The following is a 27,821-nucleotide window of genomic DNA, read 5'->3' on the forward strand; positions in this document are numbered from 1 at the left end:
AATAAGATTTTGGAGGAAGAAAATTAGGTTTTTCAAGCTTAGTATTAGAGACATTATACACATTTCCACAGTATGAAGTTAACTGTGGGGTTTGCAATGTTACTTGTGTGTTGATTAAAAAAGACTCAAATGGATCATTACTTAGTTTCACTATGTGGACTAAAATATATTTACTTTTATTTTAACATATATAGCAACTAAAGATTTTCTCTTTTTAAACCTATTAAAATATACTGGCTTTTATAAAATTTTAAAATAAATATCAAGTGTGTAAATTAATAGAAAAGGGAAGAAACAAATCCTTAGAGAGGGGTTAGTGTTGGCCAAAACTTTCCCCCAAAGCATGGGATGTGAGGAGTTGTTAGTGTTGGCCATAAAATTGAAAGTGAGAAAAAGGAGATGAGTAATATAAGGAAAAATGTTAGTAATATAAGGAAAAATGTTCTCTCTTCCACAACACAGTTTTAGTAAAACTAAGGAAATCTCAATCTTTTTCTAAAAAAAAGTTTTTAAAAATATTCATTCTTATAAAAAATATATTCTAGACAAACCAATGCAGACCAGCCTAAACCTTCTAAAACTCTTATTGGGAGTAAATGTGATGTTTAAAGCTGTGCTGCTTCAATTGAGGTATAATCCATGGTGCACCCACACTTTTCCGACATGCAGCTCTTTAAGGCAGGTGGATTGACAGAGCTTCAGAGTTCAAGATCAGCCTGAGCAACAGCGAGACCCCAGCTCTACTAAAAATAGAAAAAACTAGCTGGGTGTGATGGCCCATGCTTATAGTCCCAGATACTCGGGGGGCTAAGACAAGAGGATCGCTTAAGCCCAAGATTTTGAGGTTGCTATGAGCTAAAATGCCATGGCACTCTATGGAGGGTGACAAAATGAGACTCTGTCTCAAAGAAAAAAAAAAAAAGAAAAAGAAAATTAAAAAGATTACAAGGGAAATATTAAAACCCTAAAATGAGTTGCCCAGTACAAATATTATAATGCACTTTTTTTCCTAGAGAAGTCTCTCTCCTGGGACATTGAATATCCCAAGATGCGAATGTAGAGCTGGGCCGTGACTCTCACACAGGACCCAAACCTAAGGACCCCGTTTGCCTTTCAGGGTAACAACACTTGTACTCATCTGAAATACCTACTTCCCCCAGGCAGACTGTCTCGGTCAAAGATGCACAGCTTGTAACCAAATTCATTCTCCAAAACTCCACGGAGGGTCAGTAACACAAATTCCTCTTCCTCAGCATTCCTTGCATAGGACACATAAATATCATACTCCTTCCCATCTAGCAAAAGGAACACAGAACCCATATCAATTATGAAAACTGCTTAATAGTATCACATTTTTTCTTAAATAAAACTTCTGCATATTAGACATTTTTATTATGTGACAGATTCTAGTGTGATTTTTTACTTGTGACAGTTCTCCAAGCAAAACGACTATTTGAAAGTGTACTTTCAAATTTTATCTGATATGCCTTCTTATCTCACTGAGTTGAATCCTTACAGTGGAGAAAGAGTGAGGTTTGGCCCATTCAACAGTGAATTAACAGAAGCAGGATGTAAATGCTAAGAACTAGCAATTAACACCATGCAGAAAAGGTCCACTTCCTATACTAATATATCATTTACTAATACACTAGAATATAAATTGAACAAAACTTTGTGAAATTGCTTGAATTATTTATACCTGAAAGGAACTATAATTAAAAATATACTTAGATTCAATGGAATAAGTTTTCCTACTGTTGCCTAACTATAAAAGTTGCCTCTCCTTAAAAACATATTGTCTCTTCATAAGCCTACTGAATCTTTAGGGGGCTGGACCTAAGAATCTGTATGTTTAAATGTTCCGTCCTTTTTACCAGGCACATTGGCACTAGAGCATTGCTTCTTAATCTTTAATGTGCACGTGAGTCACTTGGAAATGTTGTTTCAAGGTAGATTCTGATTCAGTAGGGGGTAGGTCTAAGATGCTTCTGATAAGACTCCCAGGCATTGCTGATGCTGCTGGTTCATGGATCACCCTTTGAGTACAGAGAGTGTGGACCTGCACTGATCAGTACAGCAACCACAAACCACGTGTGTCTTTGAGCCCTGGAATTGCAGCTGGGCTGAGCTGACATGTGTCGGAAGGGTAAAAATACAATACATTTTGAATTTTGAAGAATTTCAGTACTACACGAGACTTTAACATATCTCATTAACTTTTTTTTTTTTTTTGTAGAGACAGAGTCTCACTGTACCGCCCTCGGGTAGAGTGCCGTGGCGTCACACGGCTCACAGCAACCTCCAACTCCTGGGCTTAAGCAATTCTCTTGCCTCAGCCTCCCGAGCAGCTGGGACTACAGGTGCCCGCCACAACGCCTGGCTATTTTTCTGTTGCAGTTTGGCCAGGGCTAGGGTTTGAACCCACCACCCTCGGCATATGGGGCCGGCGCCCTACTCCCTGAGCCACAGGCGCCGCCCCTCATTAACTTTTTAATATTAATTACACGCTAAAATGATAGTATTAGGAAATTATTATTTTTACTTAACCTTTTTAATTTTTGTAATGTGGCCATTAGAAAAATTTAAGTTAAAAAAGTAGCTTGCATTATACTTATTTCTGACAGTGCTAATTTAGACAAAATAACATACTAATCTAAGAAAAGAGAATAATACACATTGGACAGATTTTCAACACTGAGAGCTGAAATAAAAAGGTAACCTGCTTAAATCTCCCAGTTAATCGAGGTTTTATCAAATCTCTGTGTTTTCTCTTCCATTTTCCTTAGCCTGTTTTCTAAAGATGAGAGTGGAAGGGGGTTACATTCAATTTCTGTTACTTACCTAAAATGGTTTCATCTGTTCCGAAGTGAGCCCGGTAAAACAGGACCATCTCCAGCCAGTAAACATGGTAAACAATGATGAGAACCACCACTAGCAGGACCGTGGCTCCAAAACCACACGCCAGTTCCACTGTGTATCTTGGAGCAACCACTGGAGTGAATAACAAAGAGACAGAATTGATTTCTATGCTATGAACACGGTGACCTTTCATCCTGCACACAGATGCATAAGCCAAGCAGCTTAGCCAGGCCCTTGCCTTACAGGTGTGAACAAGCAGAGATAACATTGTAGACTTTTGGCACTACTTTTTAAATGCTAGACTGTGTCCTATTTATCTTTTTGTTTCTAGCCCCTAGCATAGAAGGTGTTTTTTTTTATTTTAATAATTTTTGATGATATACAAATTAAACAGAATCTTCGTTTGGGAGGGATTTAGAAGGTCGTCTAATTCAAGTCACAATTTGATACCTGCATCTCATCAAAAATATTTCGGGAAAGTGTGATTCCATCCTCTATCTGCATCGTGGGATGAATCCTCCCTGTGACCTGGAGAAGTCCATGGTATTGGTAGAATTTTATTTGTTGGTAGCTGATTTGAGTAAAAACCTAGACATGTTTAGTTTCATTCTCTTGTGTGGTGTCGAAGGAATTTAATCCCCTTTCCTTTGTATTTGGAAATAGATCTTAGGAATCTTATTTTCATTGGGCAGAAACAGAAAGCATTTACCAAGTGCTGGGGATGCTTCTGCCTACAATTCTAAGGTACACATTCCGAAGACTGACTTGCAATATCTAGGCGTGGTCAGATTTCTACTTTATCTGCTAATTGTTTATATCATAGGCAGCTTAGCTATGCAGCTTAGCAGTTTCTTTGGAACGATCAGAAATATAGTGAGGTAATTCTTAATTACCTAAAAAACAAATACTATTTTTTTCTTTTTTTTTTTCAGACAGAGTATCACTTTGTCACCTCGCTGTGTCCTTGGTATTTCTGAGCACATGTTGTGTTAGCAGCTTACGGGGGGTAATTCATACTTGCATTTTCAATATTTTGCTCTGGATAGGGGAGGTGGTCACTGGCTGCACTTACCCAAAATGGATTTTTTTTAAAAAAGAGATCTTGCTTAATGACCAAGACACCAATTACTCTCATAAGTTGACCTCTGCCACATTTATTTTACTACTGCTCATATTAATTCTAACAGGGCTTCATAATTCTGTTTTGTGCCATCCAGTGATATGTGTCATATTTACAAAGTGTATTTTGTGTAGCCATGTTGATAACAAGGAGTCCGAATGCTACTTAACTAAATGAATTCTCAAGATAAATAATCCTCCAGTCTGATTTTCTAAATGGCTGGAGTCACATTCAGGAAGTGCTCTAACAGGTTGTCATGTAAAGCAGTCAGTACTGGCTTACAGAGAAATAGTGACCCTTGGACTACATTTTTTGTCTACTGAGCTGGAATTAATGGCATTTTGGCATAAGGATATTACTCTCATGCAATCCCAGACCAAAGGGTTTTTAATCAGAAAGGGGAGAAAGGGAGACGTGATTTGAACAAATTGAACTCCTAAACTTCTCTAGTTGATTTCACTGATAATCTGATTCAAGATATAAGCCAAGTTCTCTATTTGCTTGCTTTTATATTTTATTCCCTACATCAGATTTTTTTCCATCCCTTTTGCAGTTCTAGGGTGATAACTGGCCCCAAAGCCCAAATTTCCAGCTAACCTCTCTCAGTTAAAATGGCTCAACACCTAAGCACTAGTCATTTTCCCTGTTTCAAATTCTTGTTCTACAATCATATTTCTCCTAGGAAATCTAAGAAATTTCCTTCATCCATATTATTAAAGTTAAAGTCTTGCCTTCCATTGAATGTCCCAACCATTTTCTAACTGCTTGGACTTTCAAGTTTCTCTGCCAAAGAGCCCATGGCTACTCTGTGCTAAATTGTTGGGACTTTTTGATAATTTTTGGGACTGTGATAACGGCCAATTTCCTGAATTGCAAACAAAGAGAATGCTTTATTTAAACGATTGTAAACCAGAGATCTATGACTGAATTGATCTTCAGAGTTGATGGGTTTTGCTATTATAATGTGTTAACACTTGTGCTCTGAGACTTTAGCTTCTGTTTTTAAAGGCGTATCGGAGAGGAGACTAGCTTTTTCTCCATATCTAAAATAAAAGTTTTTCAAACTTGGATAACTGACAGCAGGGGAAGGTGATGTGCAATAGAAAAGACAAACAATCACTCTGGCTATTTGACTGAAATCACTTTTTATACTGTGGAACAGAAAGGGGAAAGCCAAAAGAAGATAGTGTCTGCACTGAGCTAAGGAGACAGAAATTAGAGCGTAACACAGGAGAACTGGATGGAATTTATAAGCCTGGGTACCTGAGAGAAGAGAACTGTGTAATAAAGGAACTCTAGAAATCTGCATGGGCACCTCATGTCTTTGGTCAAATACATAAATATTACACACATACATATTGAACGTGACAGTTTACGAGGTCAGGCAACCAGGAACTGAACAGGTCTGGGAGCATACGCAGGTCTAGGAGAAGGCTGAGTTCAGGACTCTTAAATAGTGAAGAGATGTTGTTTAGCTCTCCAAGTATTAAGCAGAGACCTGAGGTAGGACATAGCTTCGAAGAAGGTCCAAGCTAGTTCTATAGAGAAGGCCATTTTACATCTACTGTAACAAAGATGAATATAGGCTTCAAAAAAAAAAAAAAAAAGCAAGCTGCTATGAAAGTAAATTAACTACCTGCTGGACCCAAACTCGATTCTCTCCTACCAAATCCACACATACATTTAATAGTGTTCAGCATGTGATTTAAAAAATCTACAAGAAGAAATATAGATTTCTTAATTAAAAAAAATCTACAATGCTACAAGAAGAAAAATTTAAAAAAATGATGCATTGTCAGAGGGAAAATCAGCCAATATAAACAGAATCAGAAATTAAAAGATAATGGCATTGTTGGACAAGCACTTCACAATGAGTATTATAAATGCATTTGTTGAATTACAAAAACAGGAACAAAACATTGTGAACATCAACCAGAAAATATTAATAGAGACATTTCAATGGAGAAATGGAAATCCAAAAACTGAGAAATAGGATTCTGAAACTAAAAACGCTACAGATTAGACATCACAAAAAATGATCAGTGAACGCTAGATAGTACGCAGAGGGTAAAAGGATGAGGGACATGATAAGACCCTCAGTGCCCTGTCAAGGAACACCAGGGAGTTGACCCTAAATTTAACCGGAGACTAAAAGAAGAGGAAAGAATGAGGGGAGAAGCGGACAAGCTTGAAGAAATAATGGCTAAAAAACTTTCAAATGAAATGAAAAATATAAATACAGATCCCCCCAAATTAATGAAGCCAAAATAAAATGCCATACAATTAGACACCCCAAAGGATACCGTGATTTACATGTTCAAAATCAATGAAGAAGCGAAATTCTTGAATCTGCCCAAGAAAGAGATGCAACACACATAAAAGTCACGATAATAAACCAAAACAAAAAAACTGGCCGATTTTCATTATAATTAGTTAAGAGTAAATGCAATGACATCTTTAAAGGGATGAACAAAAAAAGGAAATGAAACTTTCAATTTAGCCAGTAAAAATACTGACAAAGGCAACACAGTAAGGCAAATATTTTACACAGTAAAATATTTCCAATAAACTATGCTGGAATAACCAAATTTCAACATGAAAAGAAATCAAATTTCAACTTCTACTTCACACCAGTCATTAAAAAAAAAAAAAAATTAAAGACAAATTACAGATCTAAACAAAACGTGAATCCTAATGACAAGGGATATGCAATGTTTTCTTAGGATGCAAAGTAATAATCATTAAAGAAATGTTAATAAATGACACCTCCCCAAAGAAAGAACTTCTGCCCATTAGAATATACCATTAAAATATACCAAGTTGCCAAGGAGCACACAGGGAAAAAGATTTGCAAACATGTATCTGACAAAGGACTGGTATTCAGGAAAGATAAGGAATTCTTAAGTTTGGATAATAAAAATACAATCAACCTAATTATAAATGAACAAAATGTTTAGTCACACACGCACACATATACACAAACCCAAACAGTCAGTCAATAAGCAGAAAAAATGCTCAGTATAAAACTAATTATATTCCAGGCTTGGTGCCGTAGCTCAGTGGCTAGAACCTGGCCCGGGTCTGCCAAACAACAATGACAACTACAAGAAAAAAACAGCCCGGTGTTGTGGCGGGCGCCTGTAGTCCCAGCTACTAGGGAGGCTGATGCAAGAGAATTGCTTAAGCCCAAGAGTTTGAGGTTGCTGTGAGCTGTGACGACACAGCACACTCTACCCAGGGCGACAGCTTGAGACTCTGTCTCAAAAAAACAAAACAAAACAAAACAAACAAACAAAAAAACTAATTATATTCTATAGAAAACTAATTACTGGCTTAGTTTCATCAGTTTCTTAGTTTTGATAAAACTAACCCATAACTCCACTCATAGGTATTCATCTTCCAGAAGTAAAAGTCCATAGGGAGACTTGGATAAAAATGTGGATAGAGGGGCAGTGCCTGTGGCTCTAAGGAGTAAGGCTCGGGCCCCATATGCCAGAGGCAGCGGGTTCAAACCCAGCCCTGGCCAAAAACAGCAAAAAAAAAAAGTGGATAGAAGCTTTATTCAAAAGACTTCCAAACTATAAACAACCCAAATGTCTACTACCCAGAGAATGAATAAACACATTGTGATACATTATTTGAAAAGGAAAAACACCCTTGGCAAAAAAAAAAAAAAAAAAAGGAACAAATGACTGATATGCATAACAATGTGGATAAATACCAAGAATATTTGCTGAGCAAAAGAATCCTTCTGTAATAGCACATCCTGTTTAAATCCATGTACATAAAGTTCTAGAATAGGAAGATATAATCTATTCTTAAGAAAATGCAGTTTTATTATGTGGAGTGCGGAATCAGGTGTAGTCAGAATTGGCTGATGGGGGAAGGGGAAGAATGTTACTCTCTGTAGTGCTGGTAATATTTTCTATCTTGATAGGCTATGCATATATACACGTCTCAAAAATTATCACATGGTGTACTTGAGTTATGCAATTTGTTACTCTATTCAAGTTTTGGCTAAAAAAAAGAGAATTATAAATAACTTTAAAGTCTTGATAAGATATTTAAATGTTTACTGATGTCTGAAACTACTTTGAAAAGGTATCAAAAAACAAGATAGATTGAGGGATAGTAGAGGAATGAATATATGATAAAATAAAGGCAGAAAAATGTTAATGGCAGAATTTAGCTGGGGTATATGATTGCTCACTGGATAATTCTCTAAAATTGTACATGTATTTGAAAACTTTCTTAAATTTTTTTAAAGTGTAGAAAGTAAAATTAAGTCAGACATTTGAGATTAAAATAAACCTGGGAGAATTTGACATCACTACCATGTACAGCACCAGAAATGTTAAACAGTTTTTCAGACAAAAATGTTATGAAGAATGGATAGTGCCAGAAGTGGAAAATGTGCAAATAAATACAAATATTATTTCACTTCTTAATTTATTTAAAAAATAATTATTTAAAGCAAAACTTAAAAATAGTTGGAAAAATGGAATGACACCTTTAAAGGGATGAAAGAAAAAAGAAAAAGATAAACTTTCAATATAACAGTAAAAATATTGACTAGGGCAGCAGTGAACATAGGGAAGAAATGAAAATATTTCTAATAAATTATGCTAGAATAACTGGTTATCAACATAAAAAGAAAACTAAACTTCAATTTCTACTTCATACCGTTCACTTTATAATATGTGTGACACTAAAATGTATTATAATACAACAAATAGGACAGAAGGAAGAAATTTGTGTCATAGTAAATATCGCATAAAACAGGAAAAGTGATTCAGAACACACCAACAAATTTAAGAAAAATATTGCAAATTCTAGACAAAAAAAAAAAAAATACCCCAAACAAAGAGGTAGAGCCAAAAGGCCAGACAAGGTAATAAAATACAATGAAAGTTCCAATTACTCTAAAGGAGAAAAAAATAAAGAATAGATAAAATAGGTTAAAAAAAAAACCCAACAAGATAGTAGACTTAAAGGCAGTAACATTAATAGTTACATTAAAAATGGATTAAGCATTCAAATTAAAAAGCAGAAATGAATAGATGGGATGAAAAGATACAAGACTTAATAATGTATTATAAATAAGAGATATATGTCAAATATAAAGACATTGATGCATTAAATTTAAAAAACGTAAAGAAGATGTACCATATAAATATTAATTATATGAAAGATGAACTGGCTTGATTACTATCAGATACAGAATATTAACAGGAAAAAAACCACAGATATTCCATAATTTAAAAGAATTAATGAAAAAGACCTATCAACTAAGTGTGTATATGGACTGAACAACACAGTTTCAAAAAAAAAAGGGGAAGACAACTAGCATCTGATTTTATGACTTGCTCTAAAACTATTTTAATCAAGATAAGGTAGTATTGGACTAAAGATAAATGGATTAAAGGACAGAACAGGAAAACCAGAAATAAACTTACACTCACAGAATCAACTGAGTTTTCGGAAGTTTTCAAAACAATTGAACAAATAGAATAATATGATGTTGGAATAACCGGTTATTTATATGGAAAAATAAAACAAAGCAATACACTACATCTTAGTCCATACTTCATACTATACAACAAAAATTGAAAATGGGTCATACATAGGCTTAACTTTAAAAGAGAAATCTACGTATCTTCCAGAAGAAAACACAGAACGATATTTTCTAACCTTACGATAGACTGAGATTATAACAGGATTTAGAAAGCTCTCACCATAAAGAAGAACATTATAAAACAAATTTCACCAAAGTTTAAAAAATTCTGCTCAAAAAAAGAATTTAAAAACTATGTAAAAATATTTACAAATTATATATCTGGGAAAGCACTTTCCTTTTTCATTTTTTTTTTTTCTTTCAGTTTTGGCCAGGGCTGGGTTTGAACCTGCCACCTCCAGCATATGGGGCCAGCACCCTACTCCTTTGAGCCACAGGTGCTGTCCAAGGAAAGCACTTTTAATTAAAAAAAAAAGTATATATATATATATATATACACACAAACACACATATTTGTATATATGGATATATATCCTAAAATACATTAAGTTAAAATACAAATTCTGGTTAAAAAGGAATTTAAAACTATGTAAAGATATTTACAAATTATATATCTGGGAAAGCACTTTGAATCAGAATATATATATATACACACACCATATGTGTACATATGGATATATATCCTAAAATGCATTAAGTTAAAATATAAATGGCCTAATAACAAAATGCGCTCAAGATTTTAATGAATACTTCACAAAAGGAACTTATTATTATTATTATATATTTTTTTGAGACAGAGTCTCACTTTGTCACCCTCAGTAAAGTACCCTGGTGTCATAGCTCACAGCAACCTCAAACTCTTGAGCTCAAGTGATTTTCTTGCCTCATCCTCTCAAGTAGCTGGGACTATAGGTGCCTGCCACAACCCTTGGCTATTTTTAGAGATGGGGGTCTCCCTCTTGCTCAGGCTGGTCTTGAAGTCTTGAGCTCAAACAATCCTCCTGCCTCTGCCTCCCAGAGTGCTAGGATTACAGGTGTGAGTGAACCACTGTTCTCAGCCTTCTAAATTAACTGTTTATGATTGATAAGCCCATGAAAAAGTGCTCAATATGAATGGTATCCAAGAAATGCAAATAAAAAAATGTGTTATCTACTGGTATGGGTAAAATTAAAAAATCTGATTACTCCAAAACTTAGGGAGGAAGAAGAGGACCTGGAATTCATATGCATTTCTGGTGGAAGTATAATAGGGCACAACCTTTTTGGAAATAGGTTTGGCGGTTTCTCATAATGTGAAATAGACACCTTGCCTTAGTCCCTACCACTCTCCTATTATAAAACAACTGCATGTTTAACATATTTATGTTAGCTGCCTCTTCTTTTCATATCTTGCTTTAACTGACTACATGAAATTGTGCTATGAATAAGACCTATCTCGTTTCAGGCATTACCCTTGCTTTGGACGTTTTTTGGATGAAATACATAGAAAGCTTTGTTAATGAATTTAGAGAAGGACCTATACATAAAATGTATGAATGTAAACTCAGATACAACTTCTGAATTTCAGCATTAGCTGGCCCAGAATAGAAGATAAGTAAACAAAGCCACGACTCCTTTAGTACCACTGGACATGCACCGAGATGATGGAAATGTGATTACCTGTCGCCTTTCAGCACATCACTTGTCAGTTGTCAGTTTACCTTCCGGATGCTATCCATACCACACCATTTAGATCAGGAGTCGCTATGAAAGGCTAGCTATTCAAGTAGCTCTGGTGGGCAGGCTCGTCTTACACTCCTATATTCAATGTTATTTTAATTAATTTAATTAATTTAATCGTTTTGATTCTACTGTTCATGTATGACATCCTCCATAATTGTTTCCCAGAATACATCTCAGAAAACACATCCCACAAAATACTCCATACTTAACAAATCTGGAATCAAATACATTTGACAACATCCTGCCACTAAAACCTAACCCCCTGCAAATAGTTCATATCAAATGCTAATGTATGTATTTAAAATCTAAGGAGTCCTGAACTAAAGTAACATGATTGATTTTGTATAATCTAGATTACAATAATACTTACTTTACTATAAAATACATTGTCAAATAACATCTATGAAAATAAGATTTATTTATCTTTTATATGTGTGTGTGTGCACCAAGCACTTTCAAATAACCTTATGAGGTAGTGGTATTATATTATTATTATATATTTTATTTTATATTACATTCTTTTATTTTATATTACATCATTTAATATAAAGAAACTCCTCCAAAGTCACAGGGTTATGCAGTGCAGAAACCAGGATTTCAACATAGGCAGGCTGACTCTAGAGTACAAATAATACACGGTAGCACAATAATGATTCTTAGCAGTGTTCTTAGGAGGGAAATCATAGACTTCAGTCTTCTCTCTTTACATTAGCTTCAGAGAAGCAAAGGAAAAAGCAACGAACTATCCTGAACCGATCCACTGAGTTCGCAGGAGGTATATCCATTTAAGATCTTTTCTTTTTAGTTTCTAAACTGTGATGAAATACTGAAGTGAGATTTTTCTTCAATGTTGACACCAACATTATAGTCTCTGACACTAGGAGCCATAATGATTCTGAATGATCTGATTGAATGAGGGGGTAAATCATTATTACTCTCCTGCAGACCATTGAAAATGTTCTTGAAGAGATTGTCTGGGATTCTGTTATTAGGTGAGTGACCCAAGAAGATTTTAGACACAGTCTGTTTTAGGAGCAGCAGCTCACACAAGAAGGTTTAATATTTGTATTTATTGTAGAAAAATAGTAAACATGTAAGTCAGTTTACATTATTTTAAATCATAGTTTGAATACTTTTTATTTTAGCAGTGATGACTGGGGTATATTATAAACCTGCTTGAATATTGATATGTAGAGTTCACAATTATACATTAGAATTACACATTTTTTCTGAGAATAAGCATTTTATACCTTACTTAACTACTTTTGTATAATTAGATAGCTGCTATTTATAACGCCTCAATTCAAATAATACTCTTTAGAATATTGTTAGATAAGTTACTCTCTTTCTGTGAAGTTATTTGTTCAGGAAAAATTCCAAAATTATTTGGTCAAATAGTATAATCATTTTAATGACTCGAAGTCTACCATCGTCATTTCTAAAAGTGTCTTTATAATTCACTAACAATATGTGGCTCTATCAGTTTTATTATATCCTTGGTAGTTGGAATAATAGTATCTTCTTTACTTTTCATTTTCAATGATTATATTGGTATAAAATTGTGCTTCATTACTATAATCATATTAAATTTTTTTAGCCAAATTTGGACACTAAGGCACGATTAACACTATTAGAAACAATACTTTAAGTATCTTTACACAGTTGGAAGGCTTTCTCTCAAGCCTTCCCATTCAACTTTGATTCATCACTATGTGTCAGATGTTGTCCCAGGTGCTGAAGCTCTCTTGTTCTCAATCTCTCCTAGTGTCCTTATTCACCAAGACAGTATTTTGGACATCACTAGTTCAGCTGCTGAGTGCACCCATTACCTTTCTGTTTCACCTTGGCAGCTTTTTCAACTTCCCCTTTGCCATTTCTAGCATGACAGACATAGGTGCGCTTGAGATCCTCTGGGGTAACTTTCTTGATGCTCAAAATTTGAGTTCTCGTTTCATCTTCTGTTCTAGTGAGACTTATACTAGAAATTGGAGGGGAAAAAAAGCAAAGCATTTGTGAGACTCAAGGGCTAAGCACCGTGCATGAATCAGAGAAGACGTAACCCAGAACTACGCTGGGTGAGGGCAGAGGGAACACTGAGAGCTGTGCTGCGTGGAACGCAGTGGTTATGGAAGGGGACAGCCAGGTTCCAATACTACCCGAGAACACCTGTACTACACACTATCCCAGTGTCTAGATCAGCAGGTCTCAACCTGTGGGTCGCAACCCCTTTGTAACAATGAAAATACATTGCGGCATTAGGAAGGTGGAGAACTACTGGTCTAGATCAATCCCAAGGCTGACTTCTTATTTTAGCTCTCTCTTCAAAACAAAGGGTCTCCTTTGCTTAAACTTCTGAGACAGGATGCTGTAAGAGTTTACAGAGAAGCTTCTGGAGACAGGCTCATTTGGTATTGAAGCAGGGTTTTGCCATTTACCAGCTAGATATGTTGGGTATAGTAATTAATTTTTCTATGTCTTGGGTTCCTCTTTTGTGAGAAAGGAAGTAGTAATGCCCCATAGTGCATTAGATGGATTAATTTACTCAAGAATTCTGAGAATTGAATGTGTTAGTGCATAAATATTAGAACAATGCTTAAGAAATATTAATGTAGGCTATTATGGTTATCCCATGGGAATAGCCGATGCATTTTGGTTCTTCTCAAAACTTGGATTGTAAACACAGGTAGAATATTTTGGTCAAAATTCTGAAATCTCATGGTTAATTCCTAACAGTTTCCTAAAGAGGAAACTGCTCAGAGCAAGTAAATTTTGTGGTACTAAATATATTCAAATCTCAGTGAGTCACAGATCAAGTATTTTGTGTCCAAGATCATGATTTAAAATCCTTTTGAACTACTTGGCTAAAGGCAGAAAAAATATCACTCCTACAGCTGCCTGCCAGCCAGGTTCTCCTCTCGATTAGCTTAGCATCAGTCATAAGAGTTTGCTTAAGAGCTCAGATTGGTGTAGCCAAGCTTAACTCCACTGCTCACCTGGGATCACTGAGGATGTGTTTTATTAGCAGCAAGGAGGAATAAGGTGACTTTCCTAATTGTTCATATATTATCATTGTGAGAATGGGAAGCATGATGTTCAGAATTCCTAAAATAGTAACTTTCTCTCTGAGCCTCCATGCATCTTTCATCAATTTTTTCTGCAAAAGCATTCCAATTTCAGAAAGCCCCCTTTGTGCCTTTGAATAATTCTGCTTCTCGGACCTCCAGACCTTTGTGTATGATACTTCTTTTGCCAGGAACATTCTTTCCATTTGCTTCTCTAGCTAATTTCTGTTCTTTCTTCAAATCTTGATATAGGGACTAATTTTTCATCAGAGACGCACTACTTAATCCCCTAAAAGTGTCTAAATCCCCTATTAATCCTCTCCTAACAGCCAAAACTTCCCAGTTGTATTTCTCTCATTGTATTGAAATGTCTGCTCTATCATTGTTACTCCTATAAAATGCACCTGTTAAGGACAAAGTAACTGATGTAAAGTAGAAATTTTATGATTTCTGCACAAAGTCTGAGCTTACTAACAAGAAATATATATGTTTTGAATTCTAGAAATTCAAGTAGGTTAAGTTCCATTTGCACACAGGATAAAGGTCTTGGAACTACTTCCTTCCATAGTGGATCACCTGTGAATTTTTATTAATTGTTACAGCAAACCAATTGCTTTTTGGTAATGGTATGCTTCATTTACAGAGGAACCTTCTGTCTACAAAGTCCCACACTTTCCTCTCTGCCAATCTCCTTAAAAAAACAGGTTATTCAGTAGTAATGTGACCTGGGTTGTTATGTTAAGAGTGAACTATATTTCTATCCATATTTTAAAACTTAGATACAAATGTGCATATTTAAGCAATACTTAAAAAATCATGAATTATAAATGCAACATATAGGTTATGTAAATGAAGAAAGAGAAGAAAAAAGACAGAAAATACATGCTCACTACAACACAAGAAAGTAAATATAATTATTTGGAGCACAAATACATAGACCCAGACTCCAGGACCGAGAAAGAGAGGAACACTGCTACACTCCAGGCTCACAGGAGGTACCCAACACCTTACACTGTGGCCTTTTCATTCACGGAAGACATTTATTTCTTTTACTTCCAAATGGGTATTATAAATGTGTGAATCTTGCTGGGCGTAAGAAAATAGGACTCGTGCCCTACAGACAGACTGTGGTGAAGGAAGGTACCCAGCCCCAGGACATTGTAACTTAACTCTCCAAGGGCCACCAGGTAGCCTCTGCTCTTTAGACTGTGAGTTCAGTAACACTATTTTGGGATGCAGTTACCAAAAATTTGCCCATCTTGTTAATTTTTGTTAATGATAGGCAAAAATGAGGATATTTATTCCCCTTGAGTATTACACATCAGAGTTCATTGGACTGAAAAATAAAGGTGAGTCACCCCCATGCCTGCCCCTAGGATACCTTTCATTAATGGTCACATCAGCAGTGATGTCATCCGGCTTTTTTCCATCAATGGTCCACCAAACCTCATTGTGAGAATCCTTCAGGAAACTAAAATAGACTTTACAGGGGATGAGTAGCTCCTCCCCTAAAAAAAGAAGAAAGAAAGAAAATGCAAAGTTAATTTATGTTGTAACACTGACGTGGCAATGTTGGTTTATACTCTATGGCTAAATCGAAGCTACAAAATTTACAGGTTCCTAAAATCTACTTAGGACTAATTCTCTAGTGGACTACCGTAAGGTGATGTGCCTTATTTCATCCTAAAACAAACAAATAAAACCAAGATAAGAAAGCCATGAACTTTATATAAATTTACCAGAGTGACCCTTTTTAGTTCAATCTAAATATGTTTAAAGCAACGACATTTGTTGAAAATGCTCTGACAATATCCTTTTTATCCCTAAACCTCCATACTCCTCTTTTGCTTTGTCATCTCCCGCACAAACATAGGGTGACGATAAAAGGTTCTCCAGATCTTAGTTTCCTGGCTTAGGGAAAAGGGGATAAACCACTACTGTGAGACCTGGCTGAGGGTTCCTGTCTCAAAATGCTCAAGCTATAAGTGTGCAGTTAGTAAATTTTAATACAATTTACCAGTATCAAATTCTATATTATCCTTCTGAGATGTTTCCTTAGGCAGAAAATAGGCATAAGAACAGCAGCAACAGATGCAGTGGTGACACCTCACTGAGAACTTTGCACAATTTTTTGTGCTGCAAATTTATACCTGTCAATGGTCTTATTTAATCTGAACAAAACACTAGGAGATGTATTTTAAATTCATATTGTATAAATGTGAAAGCTGAAGCTTACATATGTTAAATGACATTCTTGGTAAAATTGTTACAAAGTGTCAGGCCAGGATTTGACATAGACTGACCTTCCATTTCAGTTTGCCCAGAAAAGTTCTGTTAAATGACTGCTTTATCCTGGTTACCCATTTCTATTGACTCTTTCCATTCTCAAAAAGATTTTGGGTTTGGAGGATAAATTATATCATCACCCTAATTTGAACTTAGGTTTATCTGACTGACTGGTCATACTCCAGCCTCCTTCCAATGCAGGGTTCTTAAGTCCTCCCCCTCCTGTCACTAAGAAAGATTAAAAAGAACACAAATTTGGGAGTGACTTTGTACGTACAATATAATAGATAGATAAAACATATTTAGGTGACTAATAAAGGTATACCCTGAACAGTAGGACAAATGTTTATATTATTACACAAAGCCACATCTAATTCTAGGAAATTCAGTTCATTTGATGTTGCCAGATCTTTTAAACTGTTTCTATTTCTAGGTAAATCACATTTACCAACTTACCTTAATTTTTCTTTTCTTTTTTTTCAGTATTGTTGTTCTGAACCCGTGTTGATAACTGCCTGTTATCTTTGGCATATTTTAAACAAATGCACCTTTAAACCTCCATGAAAGTGATCAGAATCAAAATGGAGTCATTTGTGCCAGCGCCTAACAGAGTGGAGTCAGTCGGGAGGCCATACAAAGGGGGCTCCCATGGACAATGCCTCTTACAAAAAACACTGCAAGGCCTCTCTGGAAACTATGACCTTGTACAATGGCAATTGTCAACTCACACAAAGAGTACTTCTGTGAGCATGTCTGTCCAGCAATTGCTCATTCAATATTGGATTGGTACAACCCTGGTTATTAATTATTTCAAAAACAACTTATGAAACATTCCTCACTTTGCCTTTATAAAAAATCTAACTTCCTTTGCTTCCTAAGTATATATATGGTTCCCCAATGGGGCAGGGGTACTATGGCACTAGTATTCCCAGATTTTAGTCTTTTATTCATTAGTGATTACACATTTTATTTTTTTTATGGAGAACCATTCTGTTGTTATTCAGGATGACATATCTCATTGGGTTTGGAATGGACTTATAAAGAATGTGAAAATTTTCTATGGTTTTCTGTAGGAGCTTTGAATCAGAACACATTATCCCTTATTTGATCAGTTATAAATGACTTTTGTCTAAAAGTGAAAAATTGTGAAATCTAAAAGGAGACCCAGAGAGCCGTATTCAACATTCAAGAGTGTTCTGAATCAAGGAACACCAGTTCCATCAGGTGCTATTTGTTACGCACTCAGTCCTGCCTCCAAGTTCGAGTGCTCGTCCTTTAACAGTAGAGTAGAAGCTTGTGCTTACGTTGCAACCTAGGCACACCTAATCGACAGAGGAAGACTGCCATGGGAGGACAAAGGGAGCAGAGACTGCACGGGAAGCAAACATTTCTGGAGCAGCCCATGAGATCCATGAAGTAGTAGCTGATTCCTAGAGTTACTTGTCTTGGTTTCTTTTTTTTTGTTTTTCTTTCTGAGACAGAGTCTCACTATGTCGCCCTCAGTAGAATGCCGTAGCATCACAGCTCATAGCAACCTCAAACTCTTGGGCTTAAGCAATTCTCTTGCCTCAGCCTCCCGAGTGGCTGGGACTCCAGGTTCCTGCCACAACACCCAGCTAAGTTGTCTTGGCTTCTGAAAATATTTCAGTTTCAAACCATGTGTTTCTTTACAATAGTCTTCTATTCTTTTCCACTAACTTAAGTGACATTTTCTTCTTTGCAATTAAGAGAAGCTAAATGAAATTCAGAGATTCAACCGTAATTACCTGGTTCTTTTTCATAGACCACATGATCATTGGGTGAATGAATCTGGGGGGGCATTGCATCTTTCGGAGAGCCTGTGGTAGAGAGGAAATGAGAAAAGGAGACGCTATTAAATTATGCAGCCTTATTCCACAATCTGCTCCTCAGTGAACAACTGCCCAATTCCCTGCCATACTTTGTCAATTCTTCTGAAGACAGCCCATAGTCCAATATACATTTGGTCATTTAAAACAAGCAAAGCACAATATAACAGGAAATATAAATTTGGTCTCTGCTCCCAGTTTTTGACACAGGTTGCTGAAATCTTTGTAATTTCCTGAGTGATATGGGTAATAGGAGCATCTTTTGTTATAGTATTTGGTCTTCATCCCAAATTCCCAGCACATGAGCTTTTAAAATCCTTATAATCTATGAAATTTATGATAATGAAAACTCCTACAACTTTGAAGACAGTGTTGAATCTTATAACCAGGATTCACACATTTCAGTACAGAATTCATAGAGATATTCTACGTATATTAACAATATGACAATGTCTTTAAATATTTCTCACACTTTTCTAATCATAATTCATATGGAAGAAATACCCTACAAATGTTTCAATGATGTCTTAAAGTTGTGTTTATCCTGTTTGGTAGGACTAGGGAGAGACAGGGGCAGATGGTTCTAGGGCATCCCTTGTCCATAACAAGAAGGAACAAAATTACCAGAGTAGGCTACCAAGAAAGAAAAGCATTTCAGAAAGGCTTTCAAAAACTGAATTGATATTTGCTTTACAAAAATGACTTGCAGAGCTAGAGAAGCCCCAGTGTGGAGATATGGCCAAGGCCACAAAAACAGGTCTTTGCAGTATGCATACAAGTAAGGTGACAGTAGCCTCAAGTGACCCATAAACACAGTAAAATTTTCGCCACTTTTATCACAGTTTACAAATACTATAACAACGTCTAGAAATTGCTTTACAGGGATAGAAATGGGAGGACAGTCCATTCGGGAATTTGACCGCCTTTCCAGGAAAAATAGTAAATATATTACCACCACTACCACCACCGCCGCACCACTTAACATAGATTGGAAAATTATCATGAAGGGGAAAAATCTCAGTAACCCAGGGTGTTCTCCACTTGATAAGGTAGATATCTTCCTTCTCTGGAGTGTACTGTGCTTTAATAAACTTTGACCTTTTGCTCACTTGTAAAAAAAAAAAAAAAAAAAATCCTCGTAATCTCTGGAGTAATGAATGTTTTCAAATGCTTATGAGACAACTGGTGGTAAGGTACCCATATAGCTTCAGGATGAAGGCTGGTGGCCAGAAAGACCAAGGCAAGATTCAAGGGCTGAGACTTCCAGCCATACCCCCAATCTTCAGGGAGGGGAGAAAGGGTGAATATTGAATTGATCAGCAATTGCCAATGATTTACTCATCAAGGCTGCAATGGAACCTTTAGGAGAGCTTCTAGGTTAGGAAGGACATCCAGATGCAGAGAGGCTGGGGCACTTCAGCGGTACAGGGATGTAACACTCCTGCACTCCGGACGCTTTCATCCTTTATCAGATCCCTTATAATAAACTGTTAAATATAAGCAAAGTGTTTCCCTCAGTTTTGTGAGGCATTCCAGCACATCATGGAAACCGAGGAGAAAGTGGTAGGAACCCTCAGTCTGTAGTCAAGTCAGACAGAAGTGTGGGTAACCTGGGGACCTACATAGCATGTGAAGTGGGGAGTGGGGTGAACTTGTGGGACCAAGCACTGCACTAACTCTGAACAGTTTGTGTCAAATTGAATTAAATTGGAGAGCACACAGTTGGTGTCCTCAGAAAACTGCAGAATTGCTTGGTATTTGGTGACAGAGCACAGAAAAACTGTTTTTCCTTTACAAAGAAGCAAATAGGACCTATTGAGTGTTCTCTGAGTTTCAGGAAAAGACTGTATAACTAATATTCTTGCTTTCCAAAGCTTACATGAGATAAACTTCTTATACTACATAATGATTGGTCATTTTCCCATCTTAATCAAATGTTCCTTCTCTCTGTATTTCTCCTCAATATGTCCAAAGTCTCAAGTATTAAATAAATGAATAGATACATGGAAAACTCAAAATTACAATTTTAATTCAAGCCCTAATTAGTCTACCTGGTGTGTAATTATCAGATGAATGTTCATTGATGAGACTGCTACTCTTTATAAAAGTCTGTACTACTAAATTAAAATAAAAATACCTGAAGGGTTTTTTTTTTCATGTGGCATTTAAGAGTACAGGCTCCAAACATTTAATGACTAGGTTCTAATCCTGACTTTGCCATATATTAACTATATGAACCTGAGCCCTTACTTAATTTTTGAAAAACTAATTTTCCTTATCTTTAAAATGAGGATAATTAAAACTCACATTACGGTTTCATTATGAGGAATAAATAGTCATCTATTCTAAATTGCACACGAACTTTATGGATACCCTTTATATTAAAGCATCCACCTCTGACATATACTCAATATTTTTCCACTTTAAAAAGCAAACTTGTGTTGTTTGAAAGTTGAAAAGAATCTCCCAACTCCCATATGCGTCTGTCAACTTTTCTATATATAAATCTGACCAAGTACACTTGTTCCCAACTTTGCAAATATGGATGCATTTAGGGATACATATTAGAAACAACTTTCCAACATAAATATAGGTTAGATTACTTCTTGGTTTCTAAAACCTATGCATGCTTAGCATTAAATCTGTTGTTTTTATAATCAAAAATAATCCGAAACTTGGCATGATTTAGAAAATAAATAGTGATTACAAGAGAGCGGAGCAAAACGGCGGAGCATAAAGAGCATTCAGCCTACCGCTCCTACTACAACCAAGGAACAGAAGAAAGCTGGGCTGTGTCCGACGCAGAGTCCTTGCCCGGAACTGTGGCTCTGGGTGCACAGCGAGGTGACAGGGGCTGCACGCAGTACATGAAGGGCAGCCGCGAAGTTCTGACTCAGGAGGCAAGTTTTCACCAGGGGAGCCACTGCCTCCTCTGTGGAGGACCAGACAGTTCTCAGGGAAAGCCTGGAAGCGTGAGCGACCAGCAGGGCACAGAGGCCAGCTGTGAGAGCTGGGCCGAGCGGACCTGCCACCGTCTGTTGGCTGCGGAGAGGCCATGCTTGGCAGGTCTGCACAGCCAGGGGGCGGCCTTTGTGGGATGGTCCTGAGAAGGTCCCGAGGGCGGGACTCCCACAGGGACACAACCTTCTTAGTTCCACCTGCTTGGATCCGTCGTGACAGGCTCAAGGATTCCTGCACCCCACAAGAACTGCTGTCTGGGGGCATAGTGAGACCTGCCTCTGAAGGACTCTGGAGAGCTTTGAGATCCCAACCTGGTGGCCTGAATCCTAAGGAAGTAATCAGGCTATTACCTGGACAGCTAAGTCGGGAAACAGGTCTATGCCTGGGAACTAGAGAGAGGGTACTAATGGTGTTGTCCAACTCCTAAAACTATAGCGCCACCTGGTATTCGGGTGATATATTGCAACAAAAGTATATTGCTACTGAAGTTGGAACCTTCTGCCATATGTGTATATATGTGTGTGTATATATATATATATATATGCTTTTATATACGTATATATAATTACTTTTAATCTATTTTTTCTTTTCTTTTTCTTGTTCTTGTTGTTAGTATATATTTTTTCTTTTTTCTTCTTTCGTTCCTTCATTGATTAATTGCTGAGGTTGCTTATTGCTTATTGGTCATTAGAGCCTTTTGTTATTTTGTATTGATGTGTTTTGGTTCTTGCTAATTTGTTTGATTGCTTCTTTTCATAACTTCCATTTTTACTTTCATCAACAGCAAGGGATCCTATATTTTTTTATTACAGTACTTTAGCCTCATCTATTCTCTCTCCCCATTACACTCCTCTACATTCTCTCTTTGGATACAGACTCTTCTACGTTTCTCATCTCTCCCACAAAAGTTGTTTCTGCAACAGCTAACATATCTCCTCCCTTTTTCTGTCTTTCTCTTTTTTTTTCTTTATCCCACTTACCTCTCTCTCCTCTATTTGACACAACATCCTTTATCTATTCTTATTTTATTATTACTTCTGCACTCCTTTTTTCTTTCTTTTTTTTTTTTTTTTGGTTTGTTTTCTCTTTTTTTGCTGAAAGCTAGGTGACAGAGCTGTGGTCTTTCAGGCAGGCTATCGTAATGGTCTGGCTCAAGAGGGCTAAGAGATCTTTCTATCTTTGGCCCTAGGAAGAAAGTTTTGGCATGATCACACTGCAGAATTTTTCTGTTTCATCTTCATTCCTACTTAATTTTTCCTTCTTGTTTTTTGTTTTTGCTCTTTTTCTTTTCTTCACATTTTTGGCTGGGGAAGAGTCTGGCTTCACTCACGCTGGTAAGAAGTACAAGATTTCGAGGAACCCACCCAGCCCATCCCCTCAAAATCCTTGAGTTACAGGAGTGGCTTCAGCACTGTCTTGATCAATACCATTTCTTGCATTGCTCTCACTCTCTCTTCTTGACCTCCTTCTCTCCTATTCTTCAAGTTTTCTGTTACTCCCCTTCCCATTTTTTTTTCTTTTTCTTTTATTTTAATCTTTCCTTCTTTGTGCATCTTTCTTTCTTTTCCTCTTGTGTCTCCCTGATTGCTCTTTACCATTCTCCTCCTTTTGGCCTCATGAGGTCAAGAGGCCTTTTCATCATCTAAACTGTGAGACAAGGTAATCTGAAGCAAAGAAGGAAGTGAGAAGGAAAAAGGAGTACAAGGAGGTGAACAAGAAGAAAGAGCACAAGAGGACGAACCAATAGAAAAATTCAGGCACCATGAAAAACCAAAATAGAGCAAGTCCTCCAAGGGACCACTAGTGAGCTTTTAAAATAGCTACTTCCTATAAAGAATTAATGGATTTGACAGAAAGGGAACTTAAAATGTGGATGATTAAGACAATAAAGGGAATGGATGAGAAAATGGAAATACAGAACCAAGAGTCAAATCAGAAATATGTAGACTATAGAAAGGATATGGCAGAGCTTAAGGAAATGAAGGAGACAATCAGGTAATGTGAAGATGCAAAAAGAAAGTATCAAAAATAGATTAGAAAATGGAGAAAATAGAACATCAGAGCTAGAGGATAAAGTGTTTCAGTTTACCCAGGTAGTTACAGAGGTAGAAAAGAAGAGAGAGAAAGCAGAGCAGGTGCTTAGAAAATTATGAGACTCCATGAAGCATTCAAACATATCAATAATAGGAATACCTGTAGGGGAAGAAGATTGTTCAAAGGTATGGAAGCCCTACTGGAGACCATCATAAATGAAAACTTCCCAAGTTTTACTAAGATCCCAACACACACCTTTCAGATGGATATCGAACTCTGGGTCATCTCAACTCTAACAGACCTTCTCCAAGAGACATTGTAATAAACCTGCCCAAAGTTGAGATGAAGGAGAAAATTTTGCAAGTAGCTAGGAATAAGTGCCAACTGACTTACAGAGACAGAGCCATTAGGATGACAGCAGACTTTTCAACTGAAACATTCCAAGACAGAAGAGTATGGTCATTGACCTTCAACAACCCTAAACAAAATAATTTTCAGCCTAGAATTCTGTATTCTGCTAAACTAAGCTTCAAAATTAATGGAGAAATCAAATCTTTTGCAGATATACAAACACTGAGGAAATTTGCCACCAAAAGATCAGCTCTACAAGAAATACTGAGACCTATTCTCAACACTGAACACCACAATGGACCACCACCAAACTAAATCCGTGGGAAGCCAAAGGCCAAACTTAGTTCCCACAATGTCACAAAGGATAAAACTACACATCAGACTTTCTCATAACAAGATGAATAAAATTCTACCATACTTCTTGATACTCTCAATAAATGTCAATGGATTGAGTTCCCCACTGAAGAGGTACACACTGGCTAATTGGATAAAAAAGTTGAAGCCATCTATATACTGTCTCCAGGTGACACACCTAGCCCAGAAGGACAAATCAAGACTCAGGATTAAGGGATGGAAAGCAGTATTTCAAACAAATGGAAATCAGAAGAAAGGAGGAGTCATAATTTTATTCTCAGATATAAGAGGGTTCAAAGCAACTACAGTAAAGAAAAACAAAGTTGAAAACTTCATACAGATCAAAGGAACAATACAACAAGAAGACATCTCAATTTTAAATATTTGTGCACCTAACTTAAATGCTCCTGGATTTATGAAACAGACCTTGAGGGGTCTGAGCAATGTGATATACCATAACACCATAATAGCCAGGGATTTTAACACCCCTCTGACAGAACTGAACAGATCCTCTAAACAGGAACTAAACAAGGATACAAAGGACTCAAATGTGACCCTAGAATAAATAGAATTAATAAACATATACAGAGCACACCATCCCAAAGCAAAAAAATACACTTTTTTTCTCATCAGCTCATGGCATATATTCCAAAATAGATCACATCCCAGGATACAAATGAAACCTCATCAAAATTAAAGGAATATACATTATGCCTTGTCTCTTCTCGGAACACAAGGCTATAAATTGAGTTTGTTGAAACTCAACTCCAACAAAAACATTCATCCCCACACAAAGCCATGGAAATTAAACAACTTGATACTGAATGATAGTTGGGTTCAGGAAGAGATGAAGAGGAAATTGTTAAATTCCACAAACGTAACAACAATGAAAACACAAGTTGCCAAAACCTATGGGATACAGCAAAAGCAGTACTGAGAGAAAAATTTATTGCACTAGATACCTATGTTTGAAAAAAAAAAAAAAAAGTGAGCACATCAACATACTCACAAACTTATGGAATTCTAAAGAAAACAATCTATCCCTAAACCAAGCAGAAGAAAAGAAAAAACCAAAATGAAATCAGAGATTACTGAAACTGAAAACAAAAGAATCATTCAGAAAATTAACAAAACAAAAGTTGGTTTTTTGAATAAATAAATAAAATAGATAAACCTTTAGCCAGACTAACTAGAAACAGAAAAGTAAAATCCCTAGTAACCTAAATCAGAAATGATAAAGGGGAAATAACAATAGATGCTACAGAGATATGAGAGATTATCTCTGAATATTACAAGAAACTCTATTCCCAGGAATTTGATAATGTGGAGGAGATAGATCAATTCTTGGAATCACACCCTCTCCCTAGACTTAATCAAGAAGAAACAGATCTCTTGAACAGACCAATTTCAAGCACTGAGATAAAAAAACAATAAAAAAATCTCCCAACAAAAAAAAAAAAAAAAAGCCCTGGTCCAGATGGCTTCCCACCAGAATTCTAGAAAACCTTCAAAGAAGAGCTCATACCCACATTACAGAAACTATTCCACAGTATTGAGAAGAAAGGACTTTTAAATCAACACACTCTATGAAGCAAACATCACTCTGATACCAAAACTAGGAAAAGACCCAACCAAAAATGAGAACTTTAGACCAACGTCACTAATGAATATAAATGCAAAAATTCTCAATAAGATCTTAGCCAAAAGATTATGGTTTCTCATTAAAAAAGTCATACGTCACAATGAAGGTTTCATCCCAGGGATGCAAGGCTGGTTTAACATATGCAAGTCCATAAACATAATTCACCTTATCAACAGAAGCAAAAACAAAGATCATGTGATCCTCTCAATAGATGCAGAAAAAGCATTTGATAAAATTCAGCATCCTTTTCTAATTAGAACTCTGAAGAATATAGGCACAAGTGGCACATTTCTTAAACTGATCAAAGATTCTATGACAAATATACAGCTAACATTATATGGAGTAAAACTGAAAGCTTTTCCACTTACAGCTGAAACCAGACAAGGTTGTCCTCTATCACCACTACTATTCAACCTAGTACTGGAAGTTCTAGCCAATACAATCAGGCAAGAGAACGTAATAAAGGGCATCCAAATGGGGGCAGAGGAAGTTAAACTCTCCCTCTTTGCCAACTATGTGATCTTATACTTAGATAACCCCAAAGATTCAACCACAAGACTCCTGGAAGTGATCAAAAAGTATAGTAATGTCTCAGGATATAAAATCAACGTACAAAAATCAGTAGGTTTTGTATATGCCAATGACAGCCAAAATGAGAAACTAATCAAAGACACAATTCCCTTCACAGTAGCATCAAAGAAAATGAAATACCTAGGAATATACTTAACAAAAGAGGTGACAGACCTCTATAAAGAAAATTATGAAACCCTAAGAAAAGAAATAGCTGAAGATATTAACAAATGGAAGAACATACCATGCTCAGGGTTGGGAAGAATCAACATTGTTAAAATGTCTATACTTCCCAAAGCAATCTACAGATTCAGTGCAATCCCCATTAGAATACCACCATCACACTTCAAAGATTTGGAAAAAATAATTCTTTGTTTTGTATGGAACCAGAAAAAAACACATATAGCTACGGCAATTCTTAGTAATAAAAAAGCCAGAAGCATCAGCCTACCAGATTTTAGGCTGTACTACAAGGCCATAGTGATCAAAACAGCATGGTATTGGCATAGAAATAGAGACACAGAAATCTAGAACTGAATAGAAAACCATGAGATGAAACTAACATCTAACAGCCACCTGATCTTTGACAAACCAAACAAGAACATACACTAGGGAAAGAATCCCTATTCAATAAATGGTGCTAGAAAAACTGCATAAACATAAGTAAAAGACTGAAACTGAACCCACACCTTTCTCCACTCACTAAAATAGATTCAAGATGGATCAAAGATCTAAATCTAAGGCATGAATCAATAAAAATCCTCGAAGAAAGTGTGGGGAAAACACTTGAAAGTATTGGCCTGGGGAAAGACTTTATGAAGAAGACTCTGTTGGCAATTGCTACAACAAAAATAAACAAGTGGGACTTAATTAAACTGAATAGCTTCTGTATAGCTAAGGAGACAACAACCAAAGCAAAGAGACAACCATCGGAATGGCAAAAGATATTTGCAAATTATGAATTGGACAAAAGCTTGATAACTAGGCTCTACAGAAAACTCAAATTAAGAAACAGTAAAGAGCCAACAATCTCTTATGTCAATGGGCAAGTAAGATGAACAGAACCTTCTCTAAAGAAGACAGATGAATGGCTAACATACATCTAACATTTGAAAAAATGCTCATTATTCCTGATCATCAGAGAAATGGAAATCAAAACCACCCTGAGACTCTACCTAACCCCAGTGAGAATAGCCCACTTTACAAAGTCTCAAAACTGCAGATGCTGGCATGGATGTGGAGAGAAGGGAACACTTTTACACTGCTGGTAGGACTGCAAACTAATACAATCTTTTCAGAAGGAAGTATGGAGAACCATCAAAGAACTCAAACTAGACCTCCCATTTGATCCTGAAATCCATTATTGGGCATCTACCCAGAAGAAAAAAAATCATTTTATCCTAAGGACATTGAACTAGACTATTTCTTGCAGCTCAATTTACAATTGCCAAAATGTGGAAACAGCCTGAATGCCTACGGATCCAGTAATGGATCAACA

General features: G+C 36.4%; 1 protein-coding gene across 11 annotated transcripts in view; it reads right to left on the bottom strand.

Moving 5' to 3' along the window:
- The window catches only part of IL1RAP (interleukin 1 receptor accessory protein), a 139,225-nt gene that overhangs the window by 13,176 nt on the left and 98,228 nt on the right, over positions 1-27,821 (bottom strand). For all 11 annotated transcript variants that reach the window (XM_053564954.1, XM_053564951.1, XM_053564949.1 and 8 more), the window contains 5 exons: positions 18,331-18,402; positions 15,660-15,786; positions 13,046-13,194; positions 2,842-2,991; positions 1,152-1,295 (listed from right to left, as the gene is read on the bottom strand). In XM_053564954.1, coding sequence (XP_053420929.1) covers positions 1,152-1,295; positions 2,842-2,991; positions 13,046-13,194; positions 15,660-15,786; positions 18,331-18,402 — 642 coding nt within the window. The remainder of the gene's footprint in view (positions 1-1,151; positions 1,296-2,841; positions 2,992-13,045; positions 13,195-15,659; positions 15,787-18,330; positions 18,403-27,821) is intronic.

This window comes from Nycticebus coucang, chromosome 16 (genome assembly GCF_027406575.1).
Source record: "Nycticebus coucang isolate mNycCou1 chromosome 16, mNycCou1.pri, whole genome shotgun sequence".
Classification (NCBI taxonomy): Eukaryota; Metazoa; Chordata; class Mammalia; order Primates; family Lorisidae; genus Nycticebus; species Nycticebus coucang.